Below are 19,274 nucleotides of genomic sequence, written 5' to 3'. Positions count from 1 at the left end.
AGCAGGATTGTCCCCGGACCGTTTGTCAGTCTCTGTGATAGCAGTAAACAAATTGTCTCTCTAGCTCTACAGGTTTTTAAATAGAAATCAATTCATGAAATACCTGGCCTAGCAGAATTAAGGCTGTACCTTAGAGAGTACATGGATTTACCGAACACCATGGAGATACTCTAGACTTACAATGCGTCAGGACAAAATCGGATTAATCGCAAAATACTCTAAAACCCAGCATGTTTCTTATGTTAGCTTATTTAACTTCAGCCTGAGCCAGACTCATTCTCCAATTTATCCTTAGCGATAGCCAGTACCGCAGATTCAAGGCTTTATTTGCCTCTGCCTTGCACTCAGCTTTCTCTCACTCCATTCTTCTTGTTAAACAGTTACTAGCCTTTATATTACCCACCCTGCTTCTGCTGCAGCAAAACTCTTCAACTGCAAGTTATTCTTCAACTCAAACATTCTTCATTTTCCCCTTTGTTGTGAGGGGGCAGGTATTACCATAAACCACGTAGCAGCAAACACCTCCTGGTCGCTAGTTTCCTTGAGTAAAGATTGACAGCACTTGATCGTTGTTACCTGAACCCCCTGCTACCAGGGCTGACAACACTGCCTTTTGAAGCACTTTCTCATCTTCCAGAGGTCTTGAATTTGTAGTCTCTCTCCTTTGTCACAGAAAAGAAGTTTGCAGAAATCATATGAGTAGAACTTGGAAGTGCAATCCGCTTTTTCCATACCATTTTACAATTCCCATGCAAGTATTTCCTCCTTTTACATTTCCCAGATGTATATTTTTTGCAGCATCAAGCAATGTTTACAGACCACATCCTGGCTCCTGCTAGCACTGCATCTTCCTCAGGTAAAACGGTACACTCTACTCAGTCATTATCTGTTTCCATCTTACTTTTCATTTCACCTATATCTATGCATTAATTATGTCTAGATTCATGATGAAATTTCTTTCCCTTAACATCTGTCTCAACTCCCTCTCTTTAAAAAACAGCAACCAAGAACTATCCTCTAGCTCTTTCCATCCTTCCCAGCCATTCATACAGCAGCGAAAAGGTTAAAAATACAGCACAAGTCTTAAGGCACTCCTTGCTATCAGCAGCACAGCTGCTACCGACGAGCCATGCTCAGAAAAGCAACCTGGCCCAGACCGCATACTGTCAGCAACAGTCACAACTAGAATCAAGGACTTTCAAATACTAACGCTTCCGTTATTATTCCAGATTAAAGCTAATCTTACAAACTGCCCATAGTCCTCTTAAAAAAAACCAAAAAAAAGCCCCACTAAAACCAAACTACATACAGTCATAATAGGCATTGTTTAACCAGTACTGTGATCTTGCAACTGTTAACACAGGTCAGAGGCAGCAATGAAAAACAAAGGTGAAAGCTGGGGGTTGCACCTGCTCCCAAACGGATGGTGTTCATCAAGAAGCCTGCAGGGCAGATGCACAGAATCTCAAGTGCAGTATTTTCATTTGTGTGCACACACCTACGCTGCAGTTGGGGTCTTCTGGTCAGTAACGAAAGCCGACCGCGTTTTATGCAGAGTCCTAATGCATTACTCAGTGTATGATACACAGAATACAATGGCAGCTCATCAAGTTAAGAAGATTCACAACAACTGACTTGGAGAAACACAGCAGAAAGGCAGGATGTTAGGAAAAATCTTGCTAGTAACATTAGCTGCGAGGCTTTCTTGCCTAGAAATCCACCATACACCCAGTTAGCCACAGGAGATAAAAATGGAAGAAATAAATCCTTGTTCTATCTCAAATAAAAGAGAAAAAAAACCAAACAAGACACTTGGCATTGAGTAAAGCTTGGGGGGGGGGGGTGTCAAATTACTTGCCTTGTTCAAGGACCACAGTGCGTCCTTAAAGAGAGACTATAAAGACTTCGCATCAAACATTCCAACAAATAAAAAAACCCAAAACGTAACACCCTGAAATCAAGAAGCAGAAGTGGAAGCCAGTACTTACATTAAGAGGCTGAGAATTCTAGTATCTGCATCTCATTTCAAGACCTGAAGTATTTCCTAATGAAAGACAAGATCATCATTCAATGGACAGCCTATTCCAGCCAGCAGGAAATGTTGTAGGACAGATCTAATCGCCTACAGAAACGTCTTCCAAGATCTAAAGCAACTACAGCTATCCAAGACAAGGATCGGTATGGTAACAGCCAGTAGTTGAGCCTAAGTATACAGGCTCAGACCCGAGAAGCTCAGGAGATAAAATGACAGACAGAACAGTGCAGATATCGCCATCCAATGTATATGTTATTGTACGTAAATGAAATGTAAAGTCCACAGGTAGCAGCGTGACAGATGCAGAAGGAGAATCAGGTTATATTCCAGTGCTAGAGACAAGCAGAGTACAACAGGCAAACAAAACCTGCTCCAAGACAGCACAACAAAGGTGGAGACTGAGCAGATTCCTGACAAAAAGTGACCAAAAGGAGGGTTCTGCAGAGGGACTTAAATAGATCCAGAGACCTTCCGTCCACACTCCACAGCAAGCAGAGAGAGAATTGCTACCATTTCAGCAATGCTTTCTGACCCACTGCCAATTTGATTCCAGCTGGATTGTGAAGGCAATCCCAGAGGTAATACTAACAGCAGTATTTAAAGCCAGAAGTGCAACCAGAAGCTGGAGATGTCCTCATCTAAGAGCAACGGGCAAGTGCAGACCGTCAATAAAACATAAAACCAGGACGCATTATCACTTTGAGTGTATCATGGGTGAACAACCTTGGGAGAAAAGGAAATTCTCAGACAGAAAGAGTTAGCGACTCATCTCTGGCATGGACAAATTGTGTCAGCCCCACTGCATGCAGAGACTAACCATAAGTCATTAACTGATTATCATGACAAGCCATTACTTACATGAGCTAAATAACTACAAACGTGATCAAGATTCTAGTTGTATCACACAAGCTTAAGTGTGCGATATAGCCATAAGACTTGGCAGATACAATTAGAAATAATTTCTAGAACGTACCATGCCATAGCATCTTAACATCACCACAGATCAGTCCTGTCCATAACTAAAATGGTGAACAGAATGGGAAGCCACAAGCACCAGAACAATCATCCACTAGACCACAAGCATCACGCCGTCCTCTGAGGAAAAGGCTAGTCTTGTGCATCAGCCGTGATGATGTTCAAAGGAATCAGAGCGTAAATCTCAGCAGGTAAGAGCTGAAATGATGAGATCAATATGTACTTCACAGCTGAATGTGTACGAATTGGAGGAGCGCTCATTAGCTACAAAAACCCAATTTTAAGTGTAGGCACAATAGTTAGTAGGAGGCACATGTAAAATAGAGACCGCTTGAGAACACAAGGGCTCCCAGCCTCAAGGAATCTCAGTTAACTCTCGAAGACATCCAGCTGCCCCATTCCACAAAACAAACAGAGCTATACTCCTTTGTCACAATACACAGCAGGTCCACCATTCAGTAACCAGAATGTTTAAAGCACGCTTCAGCAAGAAGCGCAGTTCAAGCGGGCCGTAAAAGCTACGGCATTCTAACAAGCTATCGTCAGACCGCGTCCGCAGCACACTGCAACAGAAACAAGCTTTTAGTCCGTTGCCTATCCCCCAGACAGTAATAAAGCAGAGACAGCAAAGAGACTGTTGACAGGGACAAGCACACATGAAATACCTACCCAACTACGCCAGACCGTTCCAACAAACCTTCATGAAACAAGCAGCAGAGCAGACCAGGAACAGAGAGCTAAAAAGTCAAGTCCTGCTTTCTATGCCAGCAGGTTTTCTCCTCCCGAGGCGCAGGACAGGCAGGACACAGGCGGCCGACCCAGATCAGCAGTCTGCTGCAACAAAACAGTCAACGACCTGAGGCCACTGTACACAGCTGAGAGGGTCAGGGTAAAGGCCATGAGCAAGCCCCACAGAGAAGGCAAAGCCAAAGGTACACTGGGAACTTATCAGACAGCAATAGCGATCCTTTTAAGAAACTAGCGGAGGCAAATTGGAACAGAATTATGAAAAAAAAAAAAAAAGAGCACACTGTCAGCATCCACCCGTAGACGGTGCCGAAGCCAGGAAGAGTTAGGAAGAGCCCCAGCAATCAGGTGGGCTAACACAGAAGAAGTGCTCAAAAAAGAGGACTAGAAAACCTAAGATAGCCAACTGGAACAAAGGCAGAAGCCACGTCCTCAAGTAGGCTGCATACTAGTGAAATTCTGGCTATAACAACTTGTACAAGATCATGTTTTTAGTAGTTATTAGAAGTCACAACAACTTAGCAGGAAATTGGAGAGAAAAGCAGAACACACGGGACAGAAAAGCCTGGAGAAAGCACAGGAACGTACTCCAAATGAACTGCAGTGGCAACGTCTTTGTAAATAACTCCCAGAAACCAACTGCCTTTTTGTAAGTCGGTCAGTACCTTTAGCCAGCGAACACACATGGTGCAAGCTGGACTACCTTGACATGCTGGAGACAAGATATATATATATAACGTACACCCTGCCCAAGAGATTGGGAAGAGCAGCCAGCAGAAATCCAGGAAATGGGCAATAGTCTACATTCTGATTTAGCATGCTCTGCACTCTTACTTGTGCTGCTGTCCTATTATTTATAACCATGGATTGAGACCTAGACCTAAGAACAAGAGTCACCTACACACAACAGCCTACAGTTACAATGCTCTGCGCATTACATTGATTTTACACCCACACCAATTACCAGCCTAAGGTAAAACAAATCACTTTACCACTTATTCCCAGTATGGAATCCACGCTCCTTGTCACTACTGAATTTCAATCAGAATTTCACAAGAGCCGCACCCAGTTCAGGCTTATATTTGGCACATAAAGTACAGTGCGTGACTTCAGTTAGAATAATTCGTAATTGCTCTATTTTCCCAGCACACTGCCAGCATTAGCACTGCTGGCTGTCTGCATTCGGGCCCGATAGCTCAGCGTCAGAAGATTGTTATCGCTCAAACACATCAGGATTAGCATTATCCATGTGCTAATATTCACTCACAGAACAGAAACAGCTGGTGGCTGCACGGAAGACCTTCTGGCATCAAAACCCCTCCCACAAGCTCAGCCTTTTCTAGGCTTCCACTTAATCCAACGGGGGCTTGCTTTATTTGCCTCCCTCCAGAGGAAGATTTATCTCATTCAGTGAAGTATTTATTAATCAGGTTAATGTTTTTGCTCCGGCAAAGCGAGGAAGTGACCTCTTCCTTCTTTACCTTTTCCCAAGTGATTCACCGTTCGAACACCAGCGCTCTTCTCGCAGCCAGCTCGGCAAGCGAGAACTGAGGACACAATGACCTCGCGTGGCAGACTCCGCACATAACTTCGCCGCTGCCGCTGCCCACAGGGACGGCAGCACAGTTTTTGCCACCGGTTTTTAGTTTGAGATTAAATTTGTAATAAGTTTCCTCTCCGCAGAAACGGTGACAGATTTCGGTAGCAGCATTTTTCAGAGAACTCATTTCAACACAGTTGACGGTGCACCAATGGCTTCGAATATCTTTTAAAACAAATAAATCATTTCTATTGGCCATGAATCTGGGCCAGTGACCCCCTTTCATGAGGGCACCAAAACGTCCCAGTGAAAAATCTAAAACCAGGGCTGCCTTCATTCTCGATTATTTAATTGAGCACTTCAGGCCTACAAGACAGCACATCAATATTAACTAACTAATCCTCCCAGCCTTCTGAAGACATAGGGAGATATCAGTATTTTAAAGATGAAAAGGCTGAGGTAAAGAGTGATTTCCAAACGGTCACGCAGCGAGTCTAAATGGGAGCTGGGAAAATTACCTTGGTGGTCCTGACACTTAGCTATGCTGAAACCTCTTGGCAATAGCAACTACACACTGTTTTTTCCTAAGATCTAACTTAACTATTACTACATACATACTTCCCTGGTCTGTGCTTAACAGTTTATGGTGAATTTCTCCTGTGTCATTTTTATTCTACAGAGAGATTCCCGGAGTTTTTACTTGTTGGAAAAAGAACAGAATAATATCAATACTAGCCTCTTTTTATATACAACTCCATTATTATGAAGTCTGCTAAAACAAACGGAAAACAGTAGAAATAGGTAGCTGGCACAAAATTATAGAAAATAGACTTAAAAAATCAATGTACAAATTTGGTTGCTGTTCTAAGAAACATTTATATTAAGAGAATCCCCTAAACAGAAAACAACTACGACTGAAAATTAAATGAGGCACTACTATGCCCATTGCTCACTCGTGTACTTGCACAGCAATTAAAACACTACCAATCAATATTTGGATCTGTATCCTAACTGGAAAAAACTTAACAAAAGCCACATACCAATTTTGTTTCCCGATCGTGATGACACTTGATTAAAACAAGCAAGCATTTCTAGCCAGTTCCATCAAAGTATCTCTTACCCAAGGGAAAAGGACACAGCACTCAAAGAGTGAAAAAACATCGTCGCCAAAAAGTAGGTATCAGTTCAAAAACCTTCCATATCTCTAATGGGCTAAAAAAACCCAACACAACAATCCTGTTTTGTGGTAGCCTGGGAATCGATTTAAGCAAAGAACAGAACACTGACAAATCTGAAAGTCTGAGGTTCCGTTAGGGCTGTGAGGTTTAAGCCGACACGCAGACAGAAGAGTCTAAGGACATCTCTGCTTTTGCTTACGCCATGTCTGTCCTACATACAAATAACTGCAGCTTCACATACTTCAGCCCAGCTAGTTTCAAAGCCCTGAGAAGCTTGGGGGCAGCTGGGGTGTGTGTTTTGGTTTTGTTGTTTTTTCTCCACAGCAATTAAAAACATTCTAATAATTGGTCATGACTTTGCTCCTTCAAACCCAAACTTGGCATTCAGAGATTTTGTAAAGCTTTCTGGAAGAGGATGCAGATAACCTGCCACGGAATTTCTGTGTGCTCTGTGATGGGTTTCAAAAGAAGTCTTTATTAGAACTCAGACTTGTTTACTCCTTGCAATGAGCCCTGTCATTCAAATTCCTGTAATTAAATCCACAATTTTGACAGCTGAAACCGTAGGAATAATGGCACTGTTAGTCAAAGTAAGTTGTTACTGTTCAGACTGTTGCTATGAGTGTTTTAAAGGCTTCTACTATGCGTTTCAAGTAAATCTGAACCGAATCTTCATCCATTCCACCTCACTTCATTTCTGGAGCAAAAATCTTAAAATCTTTCCTTTTACTACACAACCCTCAAGTCCAAAACAAGATTTTTCTACCGTGCTATTGCTACATTCCACTATGATATTACACAAAACACTTCTTCTGATCAGTAAGGTATACATGTGATACATTTTCTGTAGTCCTGTGTCTCTATCCCACAAGCTCATTTCCCATACATGAAAAAAAAATCTGAAGTCAGTCACAGTCTTTCAGAAATCTTAGACAACTTGTACACCAAATACCCTGAGAACACAGAATGTTAAATTCATCCATTGTACCTGTATGACGTACCAGCAACCTACAACATTAGTTCTTTTATAAGACGAGGGAACCAACGCTATTCAGTATTGAAAAAGTCTTTCCAACCACTTTTATTTTTCAGTCAACGGTGAGAGAACACCAGCACAATTCCAACCACAAAGGAAGAAATATCATATCAAATTAGCAGGTAACACAGGCACCACTTTACAATAAAATTTAGCATTCAAAAGGCAGCTGTGCAATCATTCAGTTTAAAGCAGAACAAAGCAGCTCATAAAACACAGTACTTGAGACGTGTACCCTGTGTAGTTTGTATTTTCTGCACCTGAAACAGAAGTGGCTCAGTTAATAAAACAAGATGCACTACAACAGTAGCAACTCCACAAAGGTCTCCCCTTCTTACTACAAGAAGACAATAAAGGACAGCCTACTTCAAATATTGCAGTATCTTGGATAAGCACCGAGAAGGCCCAGTTAACAAACGGAGAAGCTGGAACAAAAGCAGGAAGCCACCTCCAACATCCAAAAACATGATTAAGGAAAAGCTTGGAAACACATAATTTACAGAGGGACGCCATTTGCAAAATTTGCTGCTTTGTTTTACAGTACCCGTCAGTCAAACCTACTCCTCTGCAGGAAAAGAGGACTTGCCAACAACGAAACACAGCTCTGTTGTATTTAGAGCTTTAAAAAAAAAAAAAAAAAAAAAAAAAGTGTGTGTGGGGAAAACCCAAACGTGCTAAAGAATGGAAAGCCTCTTAATATCCTAGTTTGCAGCACACAATGAAAACAGATATAAAAACTAATGTGACAGATCTACAGATTTTCAGACATATTTGGCTTTGCTTTAATTCAGTGCATTCTGTGAAGAACTTGATCTACCAAAATTGTCAGACTACTTTTTTTATACCTTACACTATAATACTCCAAGTTATATTAAAATACCCTCGCCATCAAAAATGGTTTTTACTTTTTTCTTCCTCAGAACAGAGACATCCATTACAAGTCAATTCCGTTAAAAAAAAACACTCAAGAGAGCTGAAAAAACACTACCTTCTTGAATATTAAATAGCTACTGGGCACAACATAAATTTAGAAAAACCACAATAAAATACTCCAGATGAGCTTACTGGTCTGATTAAAAACAGGTGCAATATTTGGGAACTCTCAGAATTTGTGTGTGTTACTTAATACAATACTGAACAGACCTACTCATTTATTTAATAATTTTCCTATTCACAAAGTTTGTTTGTTCCTCACAATTAAATCAACAGGATTGAGTCCTGCCTCTCCAGAGGCCTTCTATAAAAGCAGAAGTTGTACTTCAGACTTTGATCGCACAGATGTTTGGAACAGTTTGACTCTGCCTGTGCTTCAAAGAGGATTATAACGTGCTCAAAAATTCTTTGACCTGCAAAAAGAAACAAATATTGTCAATCAAACAAAGTATTTACCAACAGAAACATACAGCAGCTACATTTGCTTCTCCACTGCTTTATGCTTTACTACTACCTACAGGAACAGGAAATGGGAAAAATAATCTTAGGCTCGGCTATGCCATTTCTTGCCCATCAAGAGCTTTTCCAGCCACGGTACCTGTAATTTAGCAGGTGCGGAGAGAGACGCATTGGAACGACGGTCATTCCTCCCGTGGTCCTAAACTACGGCCCTACATCGTAAACAAATCCCCTTAAAAGCAAGTCTAACCTAAACACAAGGAAGACAATGACCACCTCAAAAGACCTGACATTTGAAAAACATCAAGTCACACCCACTACCAGAACACGGTTCATATTTCATGTCGATGAACAATCCAACGCATCTAACAAGTATGTTCCTTGGAATCTGAGCTTGGCAAATAAATAATAAAATAATATCTAGCAAAACCATGGTATCTGAAAAAAAAATCCAATACTGTAGAACAATGCCGTAAATATTTCAGCTACCGTTTAACTCCATTCCCAGTATTTGAAGAGTAGCTTCAGCTACCTAAAAGTTAATAGTGAAGTTCTGGCCCATAGAATGCTGTCTAGAACCCTGAGTCAGAAGTCCTACACAGAGCACCAAGACTCGGTACAGCACCTCAAATAATCCACGCAATTGCACGGGAACTGGATCAAAAAGAGGCAGTGTGCCAAGCAGCAGGCTAGCGTTACACTCACGAGTGTGGTCAGTTTAGACATCATCTTAAATTCAGGTCACTACCAAAGGTTGCAGGAAGACAAGGCGCTGAGAAGGCGCTTCTTGCCACAGGTACGCGTGCCTTTTTGTTGTGCCACCTCCCCCAAAATAAAAGAGTAATTACTGACTCCCTTTAAAGCCTAGGGGTAGGAAGCGGAGGCAGCAAGGGCCAAGCCACCTGTTTAAAATACAACCACCCAGCATATACAAGACCCAAGGAATACAGGTTCTAGACACACAACTCTTATCTCTCAGTTTCAAGAGCATCCTAGCACCTACACCGTGATGTAGGCTGAACTGGGAGCAGTTTCGTCTCTGTCCACTGAAGCTAGACCACTGCAGAGAAAGGAATCGACAGTTCGCTAGAGAACATGCTGTTTTTTGGCAGAGTTTCTCATACACAGAGCGCATCTGTAAATGTTTTGTCCAATTTTTTGATGCAAAATGGAAACACATCTTGGATCCCATTCTCCAACTATGACCCTTCCCTTCCTAGTTCAGGGCGAAAGGAGGGTGGGGAAGAGGTCAAATCCCTCCACGTGGAGAAGGGAACACATAACTGTGCCAACACACTCTAACTTGAAAGGTATCACGAGAAAGCCGTCCTCCACAACAGCAATACTGCATGATGAACCCCATGACGAGCCACATGCCAGGCATAGTTTCAGGACCGGCCTCTGAAAACAAGCATCGCAACAGAGGCGAGAAGGAAACGGACAGGTTTTGTGGCCCCACTGGACATCAGCGTACATTAAAGACCAAAGCACCCAGCCTCCTAAAGAGCGTAGCAGTTCTGGGACTCCACTGAGCAAACGCCAAAAAAAAGGCCAACACGGGGCTTAGGCTGTTCCCAGATAACCCGACAGCTCACGGAGTAAACTGCTCTGAAATGCCTATTCAGGTACCTGAGCTCAGGCTTATCTCATGGTGCAGATGGGAAGCATATTTACTCCACAGCTGCTGTGTCCAGTCGTTCCATCAATTAACAAGCTTTAAAAGAGCAAATACCACGAAGGCTGGTTTTAATCAGGTGAACAGTTCTACTCCTCAGTGGATAAACTGAGATCAAAGGACAAAGCTGCTTTTCTCGTGAGGTAAACAATTTCTTTCCAAAGAGCGGAAAAATGTGCACATACCCTTGCTAAGGTCTGTAACTCATTGCAACTACTCAAGTAAAAATAACTTGTCCTCAGCTGAATCTCATCATGATTCAAACACTGGACACCTGAACAGTTAAAATGTTGATGGCTTGGCCTAGCTTTAAAAATATATATTAAACCTTTTTGTGCTAAGGATTAGATCTTCTTAATGCAAATAGAAATCTCAACTTCAAGTATTTTAGACTTTTTGTTTTCCATGCCTTCAAATAAAACTGGAAAATACTTTGTTATATACTCAGCATTACTTCCCAAACAAAATAAAAAGCTACATTTGAAAAGCACTCCCTGAAGTTTCAGACCACTGCTTTTGACTAGGATTTTGAATAACGCTCTAATGCACACACCTGAAGGGCAAAACTTGAACGATCATACCAATTCCATAAACAAGACTAAAAATAAGCAGTATTGCAGCAGGCTGTAAGGCTGTTCATTATCTGAATGTAACTCCACGATTTAAATGTTTTAGAAGGATGACTGCACAGTGAAGTATATTTTTTAGAGCAAAGAATCCCTATTTGCGTTAGCTGTACTGCTCTTTGCTGTGACATGCTAGCCAGAGAGAGGGTAGCCCATGCTCTCTTTCCTTTACCTAGAAGTATCTGCAACACCTAAAATAGCTTGCCATTGGCTCACTGCTTTGGATCAGAATTCAGCTGCAGGTTTAGTAAAATCATCCTTCAATTTTCCGTTGTAATGGTTTTGTACTCTATTTTCACAGTACCTGGAACAGAAACTCTTTTACTGACCAGCACTGTAGGTCAGACGCTTTCACACCTAATACAAGGAACACTTGACTGACCCCAGGCATCCAACTCGGACCTGTGTAGCATTCTTTCTCTCTCCCTCTGCCAGAAGCAGGGTGTAGCAAATAACAGTGCTTTTAAACAGTTGAGGGCTATTTAAATTAGAAATTATATTTGCAAACAAAGCTACTAGTGAAAGTCATCTCGAACAAGCCTGGAACATTTCCTTCCTCCTCCGCCCCCCATTTTTTTTTAATGGAAAGTTAATGTAGGAAATAGCATGAACAAACACAGGTTCTAAGCCTAGTCTGACTTCAAAGAATGCTATACTTTGAGATGCAAGAAGTGTCCTGAATTCATTTTGACATGTTGTCAATAAACCTAAATCATCAGTTTGTTCTTCTTATCAAATTTTACCTTCTCAGTCATGTCATCATATCTGTCCTTTTTGCCTTTGAAGTCTTCATTAACATCCAATGTTAAAATAGGTATTTCCTGTAGATATTCAAAATCCGTTCTGTATTGGGATAGGAACAAAGAAAATATTATTAGCTGAAAAAAGTATACGTCATTCAAGTCTCTGTCACCATTTTCATGGTTGAAATTCATGAAAAGAACTGCATCTATAAATCACAGCTATGAATTCCGAATATGAAGCAGCTTGAATTTACAGTGTGGCTCCTAGGATACGTTACTGATTCTTGAACATTCTGTTCCCCCAGCAGCTAACGTTAAATTCAGCTGTGTATTAAAATTAGTTCAGCTGAATCCATTGCTATTCAGAGCTGTACGTGAAGACAACTCAAGGCACGTTGCGCGTTCTAGCAAGAATTAACAAGCTATAAAGCCAATACTGCTACAGAAGCATAGATCAAAATATTCCTGGAGTTTAACGTTACATATCCTAGGAAAAGCTGAAGTTTTACTGGTGGAAAAAGGATTACAGAACATCCTTACAAAGATTATCCATCTTTAAGTAACCATTAAACAAACCCTACCGCAGTGTCCTATGCTGAAGCCAGCTTTCGTGTTTGTAGTGAAGCTTCTCCAGATATTCAATTGGAATTTCTTGCTCTTCATCTCTTCCACGCAAGTAAATCCTATTTAAGCATTTCTAAAGGCAGAAGGCATTTTTTTAAAAAATTGGTTGTTTCTGCAGACCTACAGAGAACGCTGAAGTTTGTGTTTTGGTTTTTATTGCCAACCCTTCCTACTGTGCTCAATACGCCACTCTTTGCCAAAGATGAATTTTCAACCTGCTAACTACCTTACGAGAATAGAAACATTATGCCACATGGAGCTAATGGAGCCCACAGACTACATGCAAAATCCAAGAAGGACCCAAGGAAATGTATTGTGTTATTTTCCACTACAAGGAAAAGTCTCAAGCAAGCTCATTATTAAAAGAAGGGGTACCAGTTTATTGCATGAAGAGAGCAGAAATATCCATTTGACATTACGGACAGGCATTTCAAAAGTTCATTATTTATTTCTGGCCCTTGGGAACGTTTTTTTCAAATGTAGTAAATCACTTGTTCCTGTCCTGAACACATCCAAAGCCTCAATAACAAGCCAATCAAAACTGTTTAAAACTGTTGTACTTTGTAATTTAAATACACATCTTTGACTTAAAGACGGGACTAAAAAAAAACCTTCATAGCAAGGCTAGTGAAAAAGCCCTCAGAGAAGCTCCAGCATGTTACATTACACAGTTGTTTACAACAACAGCAAAGTCAAAAGCATGAAAATTGGAAGTAAGGAAGTATGGAAGCGACCTGTAAGTTAATTACTGCAATTACAGCCCTTCTAAACTCTTATGTTTTTATCTTGTTCATGTAAGTTTCATACTCCAAAGATGTATTCGTTATGTTGTTCTCTCCTTTTAAAATATATTAGGTGCCCAACGATCAAAGCATCATCATAAAGTCTCACATACAGTAGGTGCATTCATCTGGCTTAGCTCCACCGCTCCAGGTGAAAGGGCTTCACACACACACCGCCCTCCAAATCAGCTGTGACATTAACTAGGAATTGTTATATCTATCACAGCAGTGTTCCTATTGCTATTTCGTACTTTCCTTTTTCTTTTCTTAGTTCCGGTTGTATTATTCTGGTTTGCTCTTGTCATAGATTCTGTTTTTATAATTAGAGAATCATTATTATCACATTTTATTCCAAAATATGCAAGCTACACTTGAAAGAACTTTTTTTAAAGTATTTCCAGACTGTGTTATTCATAACTCAAGTATTTTAGTCTTCAGAGGAATACTACAGTCTGAACTGATATGTAATCATTAGGACTTTTACAGGGAAAGATAAGAGTAGCTCAAGATTTTGAGAAAATTACATTTCAAGGACAATTTCTCAACTGTTTCCTTGCCCAAGACATTCAAAGCAATCACTAAAACAAAGATACAGCGGTATGCAATGACACACAATTGTGATCTTATTGGAGTTGACTGCAAGCTTATTATTCTTCTACCATAAAAAAGGTCCAGAATCACAGTTAAACCCTACTGGGTTTTTTTTTTTTTTTCCTTAGGAAAAAAAAAATACTATGGAAGCATAGACAAAGGTCAAATTTTACAGCCAAGGCTTAGAACATGTACTCTTATTCTCTGTGCGGTCATAAATTTTTATTCCTCACCTCAGGAGTGGCTCGAAGATAAATGATGCCATCCAGCGCTAGGCTTTGACCAAACTGCTTATTCATCCAGTCATGCCAGTCTTGGTAAATAGTCCATTCAGTTTCGTTCATGCAGTCAGACTCATATAGATTAGCTGCAAAGATATATCTGTGAACACAAAACAGTTATGTGAACAAAATTAACTTGAACAGAGTTATCACTTTGTTTGCCTCAAGTACAGCACAGTAACTAGAGAGGAAGCTGAGGGTAGTAATTCTGTAACTTCTCTGACGGATGCTCAGACTGGAAATAAACAGCTGGTAGCTTCATCCTGTAACTACATCCTTTGCGGTCGCCCATAGTAGCGTCCACAAAAAGAGGTAACTTGCGGCTCAGGTACCTGTTCAGGACAAACCTACAAACCACCAGCGGTTTGTACACCGTGGTCATTTATTTACAATATATTAAAACACAGTGAAGACCTAGGGATTATGTGATGGGATTTAGTCATCGAATCTAACCTTCCCAATCCAGAAACACAAGGGTATGGCAACAGCAAATAGCTAGACCTGATCCAAGAAGCATGAAAGAAAACAAGACTAAGTGACCAAGAATAGTATCGCTTGACTCCTCTCGAGGCCTACTGCCCTCATTTCTTTGAGAGGAAACGTGCACAAATCATAAAACACCTACCCACAAAGAATGAGAAAATACATGTAGTTAATCAAGCTTATGCAACAACACTATAAACCCTCAAACCAATAATTTTACTTCACCGTCAACACCAAGGAGAGAAAGGTAACAAACCACTCAGGTTATTGGGATTGACCAGTATCAAAATTATGACGAAAGGAGGTACAAAACTCCATTATGCTCTGCTTTATTGATTTATGCTTTTTACTTAGGAGAATTTTGATCTCCTCTTTAAAGACTTCAGTCCAACATACCTGTCACTGTAGACAGATCGCTCAAAGAAGACGACAGGATTCTCCGCCTCTCTGAGTTTGCCATCAAGGGATCTGAGCTGAGCCCGGATCCTGCTGAGACATGCGTATGTCTGGAAAGTGAAAGACCACCTCTCTGGTTTCTCATACATCATCCGAAGCACGTTTCCACCACTCTTCTGTGATGCCGTCAGCTCCTGGTTTTAAAACAAACACACAGTGACGTTTTAAGTTGAAACAGTGGACCATTAAGGTAAAACAGAATTGCTCTACTACGTTAAAGCTGTTCAGCCTTTATTTCAGGTTTACAATTGCATCATTTACCTCTCAACCCTATTGGTAATACATGGTGTAAATACCGGTAATGTTATTCCTCCTCTGGCACTGAGTTGAATAAGCAACTCTTTGCAATCGACAATGTCCAAATGCTCAAGTACCAAAATGCTTTAATCACTTATTTACAAGCGTTAATAAAAGAACAACATCCTATCGGTACAAAAAGTTAACAAAATTGTAGAAAAATCCATGCTGCTTCTACTCAGATAAGTGTGAGTTTAACGTTGGGCTCATTTTGTTTTTCCGTCTATTAATTACAGTTCCTATGGTAACAGCTGCTGACGCAACGTCTTAACATACGATTATGGTCTCACCTTACTCGGGAGCTTCAGAACAGACTCCAGGCCAAAGAGCTCCATCAGCCCACGAGGGAGATTAAACACCTCGAGGCAGCCGCTAAAGCTGATGGAAAGGGAAGGCTGTGTGCCTCAGTTTTGACTAGAAAACACAGCCTACCAAAGATGACTGCTGCTGTCTGAACCCTTTTGCTACATGAACACCAAATCCAAATATTGACATATTTTCAAAAAACTATAGATGCAGGTCAACACCTATCTCCTATAGGAGCAATATCCACAGCTCTGAAGTTTCTGAGCCTGCAAAAGGAGGTAGCTACCTGCTGTGCACTTTCGACAGAGTCCTGGGGCTATCCTACTGCCCAAACTGTGCTTAGGAACTGCTTGGAAGAGTCCTAGCTGGCATGGGACCAAAGTCCACTAGGGACAGGGGACACTATCCCGGATATGCCCTCCTACTCCGTAACCAAGTAAAGAAGATGCAGCTACAGTGACCTTTCAGGAGTCACAAGACCCTTATTTACTAGTTTCACCAATAAAAAATAAATTATATAGAACTATCCTCTGGAAACGATTCCAATATCCTTGAAAAACACTGTATCAAAAAGCACCGTACTCAGCCATCTTCAGTATGTCAGATGCAACTTTCCTAAGAACTAATAACTACAAAAGCAGTAAGACACACCTTCTTCTATGAACACACACACATATATATACAAAGCAACTTCCCAAATCTTCCCCCCTTACCCCCAGTACTGTGGGACAATGAAAGTACCAGCTTTGTTAGAGATGGAAAAGTGAAAGTTTACTTTTTGGTATTCAACTAAGTAAAAAAAAAAGCAATAATCAAGGTCTTGAATGGTGATAACTTTCATCAAAAAAAGGGAAGGAAAAGGAGGAAAAAAGAGGCAAAGGCCTATTGTTCAGGCTGTACAATATTCTCACTAGAAACAAAACTGGTGTGCAATACTGTGGTGTTTTACTGCGGCAGCTGCTGCTGCTGTTCCGCGTAAAATATCAACAACCAAGGGGAACAGCTCAAGCTATTGTCAGTGGACACAAGACTGGAAGAGATACCTACGGACACACGCACAAACAGCTTCACACATGGAGTACAGTCATGTCTTTAGGAACCTTTTTTTTTTTTTGAAGTGTTTCCTGACTGATTTTACGAGTCATCTATAACATCATTATTTCTGCAAACCAGCCAAAGCAAAAGGAGAAAAGAGCAAATTAGTCATCAGTTTCAGGCATTATGACAGATTTGAAATTTTATGTTAAATTTACTGGGCCCGACTGGGATGGAGTTAACTTTCTTGGTAACAGCCCATACGGTGACTTGTTTTGTGTTTGCGGCTAAAACACCGTTAACAACGCACCAATGTTTTGCCTATTGCTGAACAGTGCTTGCACAGCATCAAGGCTTCCTCTCTCTCCCACTCCGCCCCCCAGCACATGGGCTGGGGTGGGTGAGAAGGTGGGAGGACCACAGCCGGTCCAGCTGTCCTCAACTGCCCAGAGGAGTATTCCACACCACAGAACGTCATGCTCAGTGATTCAACTCAGGTACTGGAAGGTGGGGAGGGGTTTGTGTTCCAGGGTAGACTGGCTGAGCATTGGTCTGCTTCTAGGAGGTAAGCAATTGCCTTTGCGTCACTCTTTTCTTATCCTCTTCCCTTGGCTTATTCAACTGTGTTTATATCAACCCATAAATTGTCTTGCCTTCTTTCTTGCTGTTCTTTTCTCCGCTCTGCTGAGGGGGTGAGCTGGTGTTTGTGCGGGTCTTTAGCTGATGGCTGGGGTCAACACACCACAGGAAATTCATAAAAAAACTCTTAACTTCAAGTTCAATCATGAATAATGAAAAAAAGAAAGACCGCTGTCTAACTCTGAAAAAATGTAGCTGAGGAAAAGTTAGAAACAACACACATCCGTTAACAGTTTACATTTAGTTAACAAAAATATGTTGTACTTTTTGCCAGATCTAGGAAAGAAAAATCTTCTAGAGTTCATCAAAAGCTGTCTACACAGCGATTACTTTGGCCACTAGGTAGCAGCTGGACTGCCAACAGAATTACAGGTAGCTGACAGGAAATACAACACTATGAACAATTTAGCAGTAGTTCGCTATTTCATACACACTTCAGAGGACACCTGGGCAACCCTCTGCTCTGACCTGGTTAGTTCACAGTCGTTACAAGTAACTTCTGCCTAACTTTTTTCCATCCCTTGCTTTTATACATAAAATAGAACAGGCTTTTACCACTTTTTTTACATTTACAATTTACACCCTGATATTGAATAACATTTATTCTGTAATATACACAGCAGACTGGAAAACAGGAACTCAAATATTATGATAAGAATCAGCGAAAATGTTGCTACCACATATGTTCTGTAAAATACCTCCTCTATCAGATGTATTGTCCTCCTGAAATTAGAAGGACATTCGACTGGGTTTGTGTCATTTTTCTTTAAATTTCAAGAGTTCCACCTTAGTTTCTTTTACCATACCTCACAATCCTCTTCAGAGTTTTGCTGAACGTTGCACCATCTAGCTACAGGCTCAGGAACAACTTCCCATTCCTCATCAGCTTGCTTGAGAATATTCACAAATGTCGATTTCCCTGCAGCTGTAGAAAAAGCATCCAGGAAGAACAGCAGTCAAAAAACACCGACAGTGTCATTACCTAACCACTACAGAACTCCAGTTTCAAGTCCCTTAAATGAGTCTCCCGCACCCATGTACCTCTGACTTCGTGACAAGCATGAATCAGAGACCATCGTGTACCAGATCATCAATTGAGCGACGGGGGTTTCCTTTTTTTATTTTGTCCCACACAACTCCCATACCAAATTTAACAAAAATCAGTAATGACAACAAGTCTCAGCCCAGACCAATGATCTAAATTCTAGAAAATTCCATTTGCAATTAGAACACCCAGTGTTAAATTTGTAAAGATACTTAGTGGTCCAGTCTCAGGCACCAGCTTGCAGTCTTCCTCTTATTTTAGGAAGAAAGCAAAAAGAAAAAAAGCCAAAAAACATAAAGCAAAAGTGACCGTTTCTCGAATGAAGATACAAAGATGCATTACTAATTTCTTCCTACAGCACAGAAGCTCAGGAAATTTTAAAAAGAAATAATTAAACCTGAGAGAAGCCAACCGGTTGGCTATCAACCACTGAAGTACGGGCATACAAACCCACACCCTGGCAACTCCTAGGCTCAATTTTAATCACAGCTTCTTACCAAAAACAACTGAAAAACAAGAAGAAAACAGCCCCCAGAAACCAGCAAATGACTACAGCGTTATGAATCGCCCATAGCTTTTCCTGCTCTTTCACACCAGTTCACCAGGCTCCTCTTGTTTCCTGAGAGGAACAGTCTGCGGTGACACAGAGGTGTTTTACGCCACACTCGGGAAAGGTGGGGGAGAGCCTTAGCCGGGACTTCATCGCATCTTTAACGCGGTGAATAAATGACAAACCGCAGTACAAAGCTTTTTTTCCTCCCAAGTGTCGTCATTTTTACAGCATTCAT

General features: G+C 41.0%; 1 protein-coding gene across 1 annotated transcript; it reads right to left on the bottom strand.

Annotated features, from left to right (window-relative positions):
• Positions 1-8,468: 8,468 nt before the first annotated feature.
• On the bottom strand, positions 8,469-18,366 carry DCK (deoxycytidine kinase; the record flags this gene model as incomplete). Its single annotated transcript, XM_010286281.1, has 6 exons — positions 8,469-8,857; positions 11,948-12,047; positions 12,529-12,644; positions 14,178-14,325; positions 15,105-15,298; positions 18,248-18,366. Coding segments are annotated over 6 exons (704 nt in total), but the record flags the coding sequence as incomplete, so codon positions are not given.
• Positions 18,367-19,274: the final 908 nt, after the last annotated feature.

The sequence above is a fragment of the Phaethon lepturus genome, unplaced genomic scaffold (genome assembly GCF_000687285.1).
Source record: "Phaethon lepturus isolate BGI_N335 unplaced genomic scaffold, ASM68728v1 scaffold6244, whole genome shotgun sequence".
NCBI lineage: Eukaryota > Metazoa > Chordata > Aves > Phaethontiformes > Phaethontidae > Phaethon > Phaethon lepturus.
Note: the sequence above shows the minus strand (reverse complement) of the source record. Positions and strands in the feature narration are given on the sequence as shown.